Raw genomic sequence first — 13,439 nt, 5'->3', positions numbered from 1 at the left:
CTTACATTTGGCTCATTCATCCCCCTCTCCCCTGTAACTATTCCCCAGGTCGTTGCTGTAAATGAGAATGTGTTCTCAGTCAACTTACCTGGTAAAATAAAAGGAGTAAATGTCAGTTGGCTTTTCATAGCCCAGCATTCAGAGTTAGAGACAGCAGGTGCGGTAGAGAGAGAGAGTCGAAAACTGCAGGTCCGGGACAAGGTAACACGGTGAACAGGTCAGGGTTCCATAGCCACAGGCATAACAGTTGAAACTGAAGCAGCAGCATGCCCAGCTGGGCTGGGGACAGCAAGAAGTCATCAGGTCAGGTAGTCCTGAGGCATGGTCACAGGGCTCAGGTCCTCTGGGAGGGGAGGGAGAGAGAATTAGAGGGAGCATACTATTGCAGCATAAATACTGGAGGCTGTGACAGGAGGGGTCGGGAGACAGATAACCAGACTATGGCACTCAATATTTCCATAGGATACCTGATAATTAATTATATTTAAAGTTTAGGAGTCAAAACCCAGAACCCATCAATACAGATCTTATTTCGACGCACAAAATCATTCAAACGAAGTCCGATGGGTTTTCTCCTACTTTTCCCAAATATTCTCGTAACATCACAAACCTTGCTTACTGCGGTCATTCGATGGCATTTGCATATGTTCTTCAAAGACAGGACGCATGAAATTAGATAAATAATTTAGCCTAAGCTACTAAAAATAGGCCTTTTAACAAGATTAAATCAGATGGGAGTCCAGACAGGCTACTTTCTGACATTTTTGGAAAGGACATGTGGGCCTATAGAGAGAATCAGCGTGCACACGCCCATAAAAGCACCTGTCAATCAAAGTCACCAGCGCACGTCAGACACAAGTAACTATTTCTCCTTTCCTTAAAACGTATAAAAAAACCTAGCCCTACCTTAGACTTTTCTGAAAGTAGTAAAAAATATTATTAATTGACAAGGAAACTATTTGAGGTGACAACTATGGTATAGTGTGAAGATGAAATTGGCATTTTGAATGGATGTTTAAAAAAAATATATATATCTAAAAAAATCAGTCGTTGAATTACCGTGAAAAAAATGACTGAGTAGCATGAATGTTTATATGTATGTATGTATGAAATGTAATGTAATGTATGTGATGCCAAGACCCCCAAAAATGTAACTGAATTTAAATAATGATTGTGTCATTATACAATACACAGCCTAATTACCTACTGCATATTACGTACGGCAGAAGAAGAAAACATATGGTATATATATGGTATATATATTTCAGATGTTGTTGGTACATAATTGGTCTAGCCTATACACATTCTAGTAATCCCCTTTGATTGTGGACAGTATTATTATGCATACTGGATGGACTGTTTACCTTGTGCTACACTGCAAACGTTCTATCCATGAGTCTGGGAGAGAACCTACAGGCCTAGGGGATACTGTCGGTTCATTGGGGGCCTAGGGGATACTGTCGGTTCATTGGGGGCCTAGGGGATACTGTCGGTTCATTGGGGGCCTAGGGGATACTGCCGGTTCATTGGGGGCCTAGGGGATACTGTCGGTTCATTGGGGGCCTAGGGGATACTGTCGGTTCATTGGGGGCCTAGGGGATACTGTCGGTTCATTGGGGGCCTAGGGGATACTGTCGGTTCATTGGGGGCCTAGGGGATACTGTCGGTTCATTGGGGGCCTAGGGGATACTGTCGGTTCATTGGGGGCCTAGGGGATACTGTCGGTTCATTGGGGGCCTAGGGGATACTGTCGGTTCATTGGGGGCCTAGGGGATACTGTCGGTTCATTGAGGGCCTAGGGGATACTGTCGGTTCATTGGGGGCCTAGGGGATACTGTCGGATCATTGGGGGCCTAGGGGATACTGTCGGTTCATTGGGGGCCTAGGGGATACTGTCGGTTCATTGGGGGCCTAGGTGATACTGTCGGTTCATTGGGGGCCTAGGTGATACTGTCGGTTCTAGTGGTTAGAGCGTTGGACTAGTGGTTAGAGCGTTGGACTAGTGGTTAGAGCGTTGGACTAGTAACCGAAAGGTTGCAAGATCAAATCCCAGAGCTGAATTTGTTCTTAACTGACTTGACTAGTTAAATAAAGGTAAGGTAAACATATTGATTGTGCAGGGATGCTTATAGAGTTGGCCTACAATTATGAGTAGCCTAATAATAGGGCATTTTTATATTTTAATCAATAACAATTGTTATTGTGGCGCAGCGGTCTAAGGCACTGCATCTCAGTGCTAGAGGTGTCACTACAGACACCTTGGTTTGATTCCAGGCTGTATCACAACCGGCCGTGATTGGGAGTCCCATAGGGCGGTGCACAATTGGCCCAGCGTTGTCCAGGTTAGGGTTTGGCCTGGGTAGGCCGTCATTGTAAATAAGAATTTGTTCTTAACTGACTTGCCTAGTTAAATAAAATAAAATAGGCTGACATATTAGCTTAAGCTACATAATATCTCACCACCATATGTTTCCATCTCATCCTATGTCTCATTCATTCCTTTCTCGAGCGCTCAGGGATAGGGGCTGTCAACACTTGAATTAAATATGTTTTTTGGGGGTTAAAACATGTTACTATTCATGTTTCTGAACAGATTTCACTTGGTTTCCAAGATTAAGCACTGGGTAGCTGCAGGAACATGGTTGGAGAGCCCATGGCGTACAGAGCACTGGGTAGCTGCAGGGACCGGGTTGGAGAGCCCATGGCGTACAGAGCACTGGGTATCTGCAGGAACATGGTTGGAGAGCCCATGGCGTACAGAGCACTGGGTAGCTGCAGGGACATGGTTGGCGAGCCCATGGCGTACAGAGCACTGGGTAGCTGCAGGGACCGGGTTGGAGAGCCCATGGCGTACAGAGCACTGGGTATCTGCAGGAACATGGTTGGAGAGCCCATGGCGTACAGAGCACTGGGTAGCTGCAGGGACATGGTTGGAGAGCCCATGGCGTACAGAGCACTGGGTAGCTGCAGGAACAGGGTTGGAGAGCCCACAGCATACAGAGCACTGGGTAGCTGCATCATTGAAAATAAGAATTTGTTCTTAACTGACTTGCCTAGTTAAAATAAAAAATACAGTGTAATAGTATTGTCATACAGTGTATTCAGAAAGTATTCAGACCATTTACTCAGTACTTTGTTGACTCACCTTTTGACAGGGACTACAGCCCCGAGTCCTCTTGAGTATGACGCTACAAGTTTGGCACACCTGTATTTGGGAAGTTTCTCCCATTCTTCTCAGCAGATCCTCTCAAGTTCTGTCAGGTTGGATGGGGAGCGTCGCTGCACAGCTATTTTCAGGTCTCTCTAGAGATGTTCGATTGGGTTCAAGTCCGGGTTCTGTCTTGGCCACTCAAGGACATTCAGAGACTTGTCCCGAAGCCACTCCTGCATTGTCTTGGCTGTGGGCTTAGGGTCATTGTCCTGTTGGAAGGTGATCCTTCACTCCAGTCTGATGTCCTGAGCACTCTGTAGCAGGTTTTCATCAAGATCTATCTGTACTTAGCTCAGTTCATCTTTCCCTCGATCCTGACTAGTCTCCCAATCCCTACCGCTGACAAACATCCTCACAGCATGATGCTGCCATGTTTCCGCATGGCAATCAGTCTAAAAAGTTCAATATTGGTTTCATCAGACCAGAAACTCTTGTTTCTCATGGTCTGAGAGTCCTTTAGGTACCTTTTGGCAAACTCCAAGCGGGCTGTCATGTGCCTTTTACTGAGGAGTGGCTTCTGTCTTGGCCACTACCATAATGGCCTGATTGGTGGAGTGCTGCAGAGATGGTTGTCCTTCTAGAAGGTTCTCCCATCTCCACAGAGAAACTCTGGAGCTATGTCAGAGTGACCATCGGGTTCTTGATCACCTCCCTGACCAAGGCCCTTCTCCCCCGATTGTTCAGTTTGGCCGGGCGGCCATCTCTAGGAAGAGTCTTGTTGGTTCCAAACTTCTTCCATTTAAGAATGATGGAGGGGGTTCTTGGGGATCTTTAACACTGCAGAAATCTTTTGGAACCCTTCCCCAGATCTGTGCCTCAACACAATCCTGTCTCGGAGCTCTACGGACAATTCCTTCGACCTCCAGGCTTGTTTTTTTTCTCTGACATGCATTGTCAACTGTGGCACCTTATATACAGTTGAAGACAGAAGTTTACATACACTTAGGTTGGAGACATTAAAACTCATTTTTCAACCACTCAAATTGTCAAGATATTCAACTCATTAGTTTATATCTTGTCTTTCTCTGTTCTTATTGGTTCAAAGGCCACCATTGGTTAAAAGTCCCTTATAACCAACTGTTCCTTTGTTTACACAAACAGGTAACTTCCAAAACCATGGAAACACGGGAGGAAATGGAGGGATACAAAGTATATTGAAAGCAGGTGCTACCACACCGGTGTGGTTCCTGAGTTAATTAAGCAATTAACATCCCATCATGCTTAGGGTCATGTACGGTTGAAGTCGGAAGTTTACATACACTTAGGTTGGAGTCATTAAAACTAATTTTTCAACCACTCCACAAATGTCTTGTTAACAAACTATAGTTTTGGCAAGTCGGTTAGGACATCTACTTTGTGCATGACACAAGTCATTTTCCAACAATGTTTTACAGACAGATTATTTCACTTATAATTCACTGTATCACAGTTCCAGTGGGTCAGAAGTTTACATACACTAAGTTGACTGTGCCTTTAAACAGCTTGGAAAATTCCAGTAAATGATGTAAATGAAGCTTCTGATAGGCTAATTGACATACTTTGAGTCAATTGGAGGTGTACCAGTGGATGTATTTCAAGGCCTACCTTCAAACTCAGTGCCTCTTTGCTTGACATCATGGGAAAATCAAAAGAAATCAGCCAAGACCTCAGAATTTTTTTTGTTGTAGACCTCCACAAGTCTGGTTCATCCTTGGGAGCAATTTCCAAATGCCTGAAGGTACCACATTCATCTGTACAAACAATAGTACGCAAGTATAAACACCATGGAACCACGCAGCATGCTCTGTCTCCTAGAGATGAATGTGTTTGGTGCGAAAAGTGCAAATCAACCCCAGAACAACAGCAATGGACCTTGTGAAGATGCTGGAGGAAACGGGTACAAAAGTATCTATATCCACAGCAAAACGAGTCCTATATCGACATAACCCGAAAGGCCGCTCAGCAAGGAAGAAGCCACTGCTCCAACACCACCATAACAAAAAGCTGCACATGGGGGATCGTACTTTTTGGAGAAAAGTCCTCTGGTCTGATGAAACAAAAATAGAACTGTTTGGCCATAATGACCATTGTTATGTTTGGAGGAAAAAGGGGGGAGGCTTGCAAGCCAAAGAACACCATCCCATCCATGAAGCACGCGGGTGGCAGCATCATGTTGTAGGGGTGCTTTACTGCAGGAGGGACTGGTGCACTTCACAAAATAAATGGGAGGGGAAATTATGGGGATATATTGAAGGAACATCTCAAGACATCAGTCAGGAAGTTAAAGCTTGGTCTCGAATGGGTCTTCCAAATGGACAATGACCCCAAGCATACTTCCAAAGTTGTGGCAAAATGGCTTTAAGGACAACAAAGTCAAGGTATTGGAGTGGCCATCACAAAGCCCTGACCTCAATCCTATAGAAGATGTGTGGGCAGAACTGAAAAAGCATGTGTGAGCAAGGAAGCCTACAAACCTGACTCAGTTATACCAGCTCTGTCAGGAGGAATGGGCCAAAATTCACCCAACTTATTGTGGGAAGCTTGTGGAAGGTTACCCAAAATGTTTAACCCAAGTTAAATAATTTAAAGGCAATGCTACCAAGTACTAATTGAGTGTATGTAAACTTCTGACCCACTGGGAATGTGATGAAAGAAATAAAAGCTGAAATAAATAAAGTGGTGATCCTAACTGACCTAAGACAGGGAATTTTTACTAGGATTAAATGTCAGGAATTGTGACAAATGGAGTTTAAATGTATTTGGCTAAGGTGCATGTAATCTTCCGACTTCAACTGTAGACAACCTTTTGGTAGGCCGTCATTGTAAATAAGAATTTGTTCTTAACTGACTTGCCTAGTTAAATAAAGGTTAAATAAAAAAACAGACCCTTCACAGCTATATGGTTATACAGGAGTGGACTGGAACCAAAGTGAACCCAGGAGCAGCTTGTTGATTGGCCACGCCAACACTCCATCACCAGCCATCATGCATTAGTATCTTATAATAAACAGAGACAACATGGCTCCTAAAGTCTGTAAGCATAGTTGTTTGTATTTGATATTAAGTTGGATGAAATGCATAATATCACAAGTGGTTCTTTGCAATATCACAGTCATTTCATCAATTGATTCTCCAGTGACTAATTTAAAAATATATATTTCATCTGTACTTTATGAGCTCAGTAGACCGGCTACTGCCTTTAACTCTCATCACTGTAGGCATTTACGTTTCATGTTGTATTTCATCTCATTAACAAAAGATCTTCTGCAATAACTTGATATGTTGAGTCAGTCCTTGCAATCAGTTCCATCTTGAATAATGGTTATGTTCTCCAGCCTCCCAGCAGCAAACTGAATGGCCATCGACATTCATCCATCAATTAAGAACTGTGGCTTTCAGCTTCAGTTGTGCTGCCTGTAGGCCTATTAATGCTAATTTCATGTATATTTGTCTTTATTCTAATACTTTTTGTTCATTGTTACAGGTGGAGCTTCAGTTTCTAATTACCAGGTTACATCTTACCTGAACTAATTCGGGGAAATGCTTCTCTATGCAAACTAATATCCTACCCAACTAACAACGGTTGGTCCCATAGTCATCACCTTCAGTTTGTAAATTAAGGCTGCCCAGCAATTTTTAAAATGTTTTTCATTTTTATTTCACCTTTATTTAACCAGGTAGGCTAGTTGAGAACAAGTTCTCATTTACAACTGCGACCTGGCCAAGATAAAGCAAAGCAGTTCGACACAAACAACAACACAGAGTTACACATGGAATAAACAAACATACAATCAATAATACAGTAGAAAAGGTCTATATACAGCATGTACAAATGAGGTAGGATAATGGAGGTAAAGGCAATAAATACGCCATGGTGGTGAAGTAAATACAATATAGCAATTAAACATTGGAATGGTGGAATGTGCAGAAGATGAATGTGCAAGGAGAGTTACTGGGGTGCAAAGGAGGAAGATAAATAAATACAGTATGGGGATGAGGTAGATTGGATGGGCTATTTACAGATGGGCTATGTACAGGTGCAGTGATCTGTGAGCTGCTCTGACAGCTGGTGCTTAAAGCTAGTGAGGGAGGTTAAGAGCAATGGGTTCCACCATGTTGGGTCCTTTACTCGTTTCATGTATTAATGCTCATTTCACTGCTAGCGTGCAAGGTTCATCTGGCAACTGCACGTCCTTGGTTAACAGTCAAGTTTTTCATTGACACTTTTACTCAAGTGCCTTTTCATGTTACAACAGAGCCTGATAATCTCAAGATGCTTTAATCCAACCTTTTCTTTTAAGATCTCATTACGTGTTATAGACAGTTGGCCCTCTGAGGTTTTTACAATGTCACCTTTCTTATCCGTCTACTTATGGAAGATCTTCAGACTCAACATTTCTGCAGTTTGTTGTCCTTTTACAACACGGGTAAAATGTAAATAAATATAATATATATAATAAAACTCTATCGAGGGCCTCATCTCAGGAATATCAACGGCATGTCGCACACTAGGCGAAAACACTCTCTCAGGCAACACTTACTTCTTGTTGCTTTGTCTCTTTGCCCATTCATATTCGGTCAGCACGACTCTTCCTTCATCGCAACACTTTTATTCTCAGTACTAAGCTACCTGCTACTTCCTGTTCTACAGCATATGCTCGTAGCCCTCGGGTGGTTTCCCTCGGCGTTGACGTTTCGCAAGTCTTTTTTTGACTGGTTTTCCATGGTTTCCTTCTAATGGCAAGTTCGCAACTTCTGTCACTTTTATTTCCTTCATGTGATTTAGGTTTTTCTGATCTGGTCTTTTCACCTGAATCACTAGAGCCTCACTCTCAAGCGTTTTAAATCAGGTTCCTAGGGTACTATCATAATAGCTAGCACTTACACTGAATCTATTCTCATGCGTTATGCTAATATATATTCCTGCTTGATCTCGCTCTGATCCCCGTCATTCTCCTTTCATCTCTCTACAACCCGCATCTGTTTTCACTCATCTCCTCTCAAGTTATATAAAGGGGTAATATTTTACCTGGTCACTCGTTCAGAACTGCAGCCACGTTAGGATATAATTCAACCTTCACCCTCATGCTCTGCCTACACCTTATATCTTAGGCCCAAATCTATTGTCCGTCCTCTCAATTGTTGCTTCGTTGCGTCCCTTCTCCCTGGTAAGTAACTGATTATTTTGGGGTGTGCTCCGATGCCAGCGCTCCTGCGTAGGGCTGCCTACCTACCTGGCTTCGAGGATCTTCCCTCTGTCGTTCTTGTTCACTCGGTTAAACATGTACTAGATTGAAATAGAGTTTTAGGAAAGTTCAATCAGGAAGGCTGGTTTGAATGCTTGTTTAACTTAATTCAGTAAGTAGAACATAATTCACTCTGTTTCATATTCTACGGGCGTAGTGGGAATGAACACTAACGTATCATCATAGCGTCTTTCCTAGTAGCCATGTGTGAAGTGTCCTTCACCTGTTGACCTTATAGCCTATAAGCACGGCACGATAATGCACATTCCTCACGCTTGCTGTTCAACCTATGGGCTCACTCTTACAATGATCACTCCCTTCTCTCTTAACCAATGGGGTGTAGTAAATCTTGGGATGTATTTATATGTTAAATTACCCATGTTTTCTCACTTGCTGTTTTTCTGCAGCAGTTGTTGCCATCCACTTCCCTACCACCACCAGCTATAATATCCTTAATGCCTGTCAACAGAACTCCTTTACCCCAACGGGGTTGTTTTGATGCCAGCAGTACCGCATTGGGGCTATCTGCCATCACCTAATCTGGCTCCTAGGATCTTCCCTCTTGAGACGAGGCAATTCGACAGACTATTTAATCAAATGTCATATTGCATTCCATCTTTGTTCATTCAGTAAAGCCTGTACTCGATTGAATTACAGTAGGTGAAGTGGATTTACCTCCGCTAATGGCATTATGGTAACAGAATGACATGTCCCTGACCTGTAACTATACAGAAATGCATGATTATGGATCCGAATATCATTCTCTTCATAGTGATGTATCCTAAATAGGTACACAAAGGTAGAAATATGCAATATCCTTATTTTTATTATTCTTATTTTTATTGTCCTTATTATTCTACACACGGGCTATTATTTTAATGAGCTCCGCCTCCAAACAAGTCCACATTTGGTTGTTTTCCTGACCAGACAAAATCTGAAACAATCGTAGACGTCTATGACATCGCAGTAGAGTCCGTCGCAGTAGAGTCCGTCGCAGTAGAGTCCGTCGCAGTAGAGTCCGTCGCAGTAGAGTCCGTCGCAGTAGAGTCCGTCGCAGTAGAGTCCGTCGCAGTAGAGTCCGTCGCAGTAGAGTCCGTCGCAGTAGAGTCCGTCGCAGTAGAGTCCGTCGCAGTAGAGTCCGTCGCAGTAGAGTCCAGTCCATCACAGTAGAGTACAGTCCCCATCCTATATCTCAGATATTGTATCTCCCTACGAGCCAGGATGCAGACTGAGATTCTCTGACAGGGCTACTGTTGACCATTCCAGTGATTTGTCTGCCATTGTAATCCTTGGGCGAGCCGCCTAAGCATTTTTTTCAGGTCGCTTAAGTCCAAACAGTGTTAAAAAAAAAATATATATATATACATTACCAGTCAAAAGTTTGGACACACCTACTTATTCAAGGGTTTTTCTTTATTTTTGACTATTTTCTACATTGTAGAATAATAGTGAAGACATCATAATATGTCAGTGGAAGGGAGGACAGTAACAGGAGACACTATGAGCTGAACATAACAGTCAGTGGAAGAGAGGACAGTAGCAGGAGACACTATGAACATAACAGTCAGTAGAAGGGAGGACAGTAACAGGAGACACTATGAACATAACAGTCAGTGGAAGAGAGGACAGTAACAGGAGACACTATGAGCTGAACATAACAGAATGCCAGTGGAAGTAGCAGGTGACCCAACTGTGGTTTGTGTCTACTTTGATATCTCATTGTAGCGGACTCAATTACAGTAATTCTGTTGTTATTTTCTTGGTAAATCTGCTACCGATTTGGTAAATGAATTATGAGTTTTAATCACGTAATAATTCTTAAACTTGATATCAGTAAACACACAGTAACTAATTAGTAGATCTACCTTTTCATGTTACTTTTGTGAACTTTTATCTTCGTTACACGAGGGAGAGAAATTAGAAATGATCTGAGCCTTTGCTTACTGCAAATTTTTTAGAATGGAAAATGCTTGAAATAATTATATGACTTAATTTCTCAAAAATATAGTCTTTATTTTCATTTGACACTCAATTTGACATGCTCCTATAAACTTCACATGTTGGTGCTCATGTGTCCGTTTAGATGGAAAAGCTTATACCAAGTTTGTGTTGTATTGCCAATTCCTTGCCGGGGGGGGGGGGGGGCGAGTTTGGCATTAAAATGACCACAGGAAGTTTTTTTTTTTTTTTTTTACCTTTATTTAACTTGGCAAGTCAGTTAAGAACAAATTCTTATTTTCAATGACGGCCTGGGAACAGTGGGTTAACTGCCTGTTCAAGGGCAGAACGACAGATTTGTACCTTGTCAGCTTGGGGGTTTGAACTTGCAACCTTCCGGTTACTAGCCCAACGCTCTAACCACTAGGCTACCCTGCCGCCCCGGCAAGACGGCACAAAACTGATCTGGGACCAGAGTCTGTTGTTCTATTCTGGTTTCCCGGATCTGTTTGTCGTGTTTTGCCAAGAAGGCACAAACATAAATAGCCAACTCCTATGGTCGTTGTCACTCAAAACTCCTATGGTCTGACATCACAACAACCATAGGAGTTGTCATGATGGCACAAACAGCTCCTATGGTCATTGGCATGCCAATTTGCCATTGAATGCTTTTGAATGCTTTTGAAAAGGATTTCACAAGGCCCATTTTCACATGATATGCCTAAATAATTAATAACTACTAGGCTAATAAATCAACTTTTTTTTTTCTTCTTCTTTTGATAGGTTAATTAAATTATCATGTTATTTAAAGTTTTCCCTTTGGAGCGCAATAGGCAGAAATTATATTACTGCAACATTTGATGTACAGTCACATTCCCTGTGGTTGTCTTGAGGCATTCTATAGAGTTCACAGCTTGGCAATGTCTCATCGCGATTGGTATTCCCTGTAATTTGCAACAATGTCAATAAATGTCATCTCTCTCTTTCCTTTGCGGTACCTGTGATTACCTGTGATTACCTGTGATTACCTGTGATTACCTGTGATTACCTGTGATTACCTGTGATTACCTGTGATTACCTGATGAGCGAAACGTTTTATGAGTTGATTCGACTCCTGGCTCAGTTTGTCAGCTGTGTCATCTTAAAACCTACGTTGAGAGTTTTTGTTGCTGTTGTCCTAAAACATGTTTTAATGTGATTCCTAGGACCTTTTCTATGATGCCTTGTGGATACGGCCCCAGGTCGTGTTTTGTGCAGTATAACCAAATCCTTTGGTCGTTGGCAGGCCTAACTACCACTGGCATAAGACTGCACTCACTGTCACATGAAAGACTACTCTGCTCCAGATACATATTAATCAAATCATATTAACTAAAAACTGTTATATTATGTAATTCTGTTGGACTTGACAAAGCACAGGCCATGTCTTTGTTTGTAACCTTGACAACCCCCCCCCCCCCCCCCACCCATTTCATTCAACACTTGCCATATTTTTCCAAATAGAGAGAGGTTCTATTTATACTGTCAGTGTCTGTCTGTTAAAGTTAACAAACTATTTTCTAATAGTGGTGAGAAAATCATTGGAGAAAAATGAGTTAAAGTAGTTTATTTTTTATTTTTTAAGTATTCAGCCTTTTCAAGATCTTCCTCTGAGAATTGGTGTAAGTGGACTTTTTGCAAAGCCTATGTTCAAAGAACGAAGATTTGACTGAGCGTTTTAAAATCTGTGTCTTCAGTTTAGACAGTTTACACGTCCATCTCCAATAAATGGTGATAAACCATAGATCCTTGTTTCTGTTCCGCTCCAAGCTTCAGTGATAACGTCTCATTTTCTCATGGGGCGGCAGGGTAGCCTAGTGGTTAGAGCGTTGGACTAGTAACCGGAAGGTTGCAAGTTCAAATCCCCGAGCTGACAAGGTACAAATCTGTCGTTCTGCCCCACTGTTCCTAGGCTCTCATTGAAAATGCAAAGTTGTTCTTAACTGACTTGCCTAAAGATAAAAATAAAATGTTTTTTTCTTCTGCCTTAGTACCCTGAGGGCTTGAGAGAGTACGAGTACATCCCTAACTTTGTTGTCAGAGGACTGCACTATGATGTCCAAAGGGCTTTGCTGATGAAGATAGATGCCTTTCACTACATACAGCTGGGAACCGTATACAGGTGCAGTCTAGCTATTACTATGAATACATTGATTAAAGGCCTAGTGCAGTCAAAAACATGATTCCTGTTTTGTTTTTTTAATGATATATTTCCACAGTATGAGGTTGAAATAATACTATGAAATTGTGAAAGTTATGATAATGCCCTTTTAGTGTAAAATCTGTTTGAAAAGGCTGCCTGAAATTTCAGCCTGTTTTGGTGGGATGGAGTTTTGGCCTGCCTAGTTAGACCAATAAGAAAGAGTTCCAAACCTCTCTGCCAATAACAGCTAGTTTTCCCCTCCCCACTCAGGCCACTCCAAGACAGTCCTAGCTAAATTCTTGCTTGAGAAATAGCTCTTGGCTAAGAAGCAATTTTTGTTTCTTTTTGACAATTTTTATTGAAAACAATCATAGTAAGGTAATTAATTGTTAGCTAGAAATGATTTGACATTGAGATTAAAACGGCTGCCTTGGACCTTTAAGCAACGATAATCCTCTATCTGTGTAACCATACTGTCATGTTTATCTGTGTAACTGTCATGTTTATCTGTGTAACTGTCATGTTTATCTGTGTAACTGTCATGTTTATCTGTGTAACTGTCATGTTTATCTGTGTAACTGTCATGTTTATCTGTGTAACTATACTGTCATGTTTATCTGTGTAACTGTCATGTTTATCTGTGTAACTATACAGTAGATGTACAGTGTTTACTTTACAGGCCTGATATTATGCAGTTGATGTTAATCATTACCTGTATTTCCTGGTTTAGAAAAGAGAGCTTGGTCCCTCAGTACAAACGTGTGTTCTCTTGTCCCCTGTAGGGGTCTTCACCCGGTACCAGACAAGGAGGTGATTGCCATGTACGATGGTTGCCATGTCCCTCTGGAGAATATGAGTGACTTCTATGGCAAGGTAGGGCCCA

At 42.0% G+C, this 13,439-nt stretch overlaps 1 protein-coding gene across 1 annotated transcript in view; it reads left to right on the top strand.

Moving 5' to 3' along the window:
• LOC110502485 (5'-nucleotidase domain-containing protein 3) overlaps positions 1–13,439 on the top strand; it is a 44,748-nt gene that overhangs the window by 5,342 nt on the left and 25,967 nt on the right. The window contains exons 3-4 of the mRNA XM_036960040.2: positions 12,405–12,535; positions 13,339–13,429. Coding sequence (XP_036815935.2) covers positions 12,405–12,535; positions 13,339–13,429 — 222 coding nt within the window. The remainder of the gene's footprint in view (positions 1–12,404; positions 12,536–13,338; positions 13,430–13,439) is intronic.

This window comes from Oncorhynchus mykiss, chromosome 2, assembly GCF_057628025.1.
Source record: "Oncorhynchus mykiss isolate SJ-2025 chromosome 2, ASM5762802v1, whole genome shotgun sequence".
In the NCBI taxonomy this organism is placed as follows: domain Eukaryota; kingdom Metazoa; phylum Chordata; class Actinopteri; order Salmoniformes; family Salmonidae; genus Oncorhynchus; species Oncorhynchus mykiss.
Note: the sequence above shows the minus strand (reverse complement) of the source record. Positions and strands in the feature narration are given on the sequence as shown.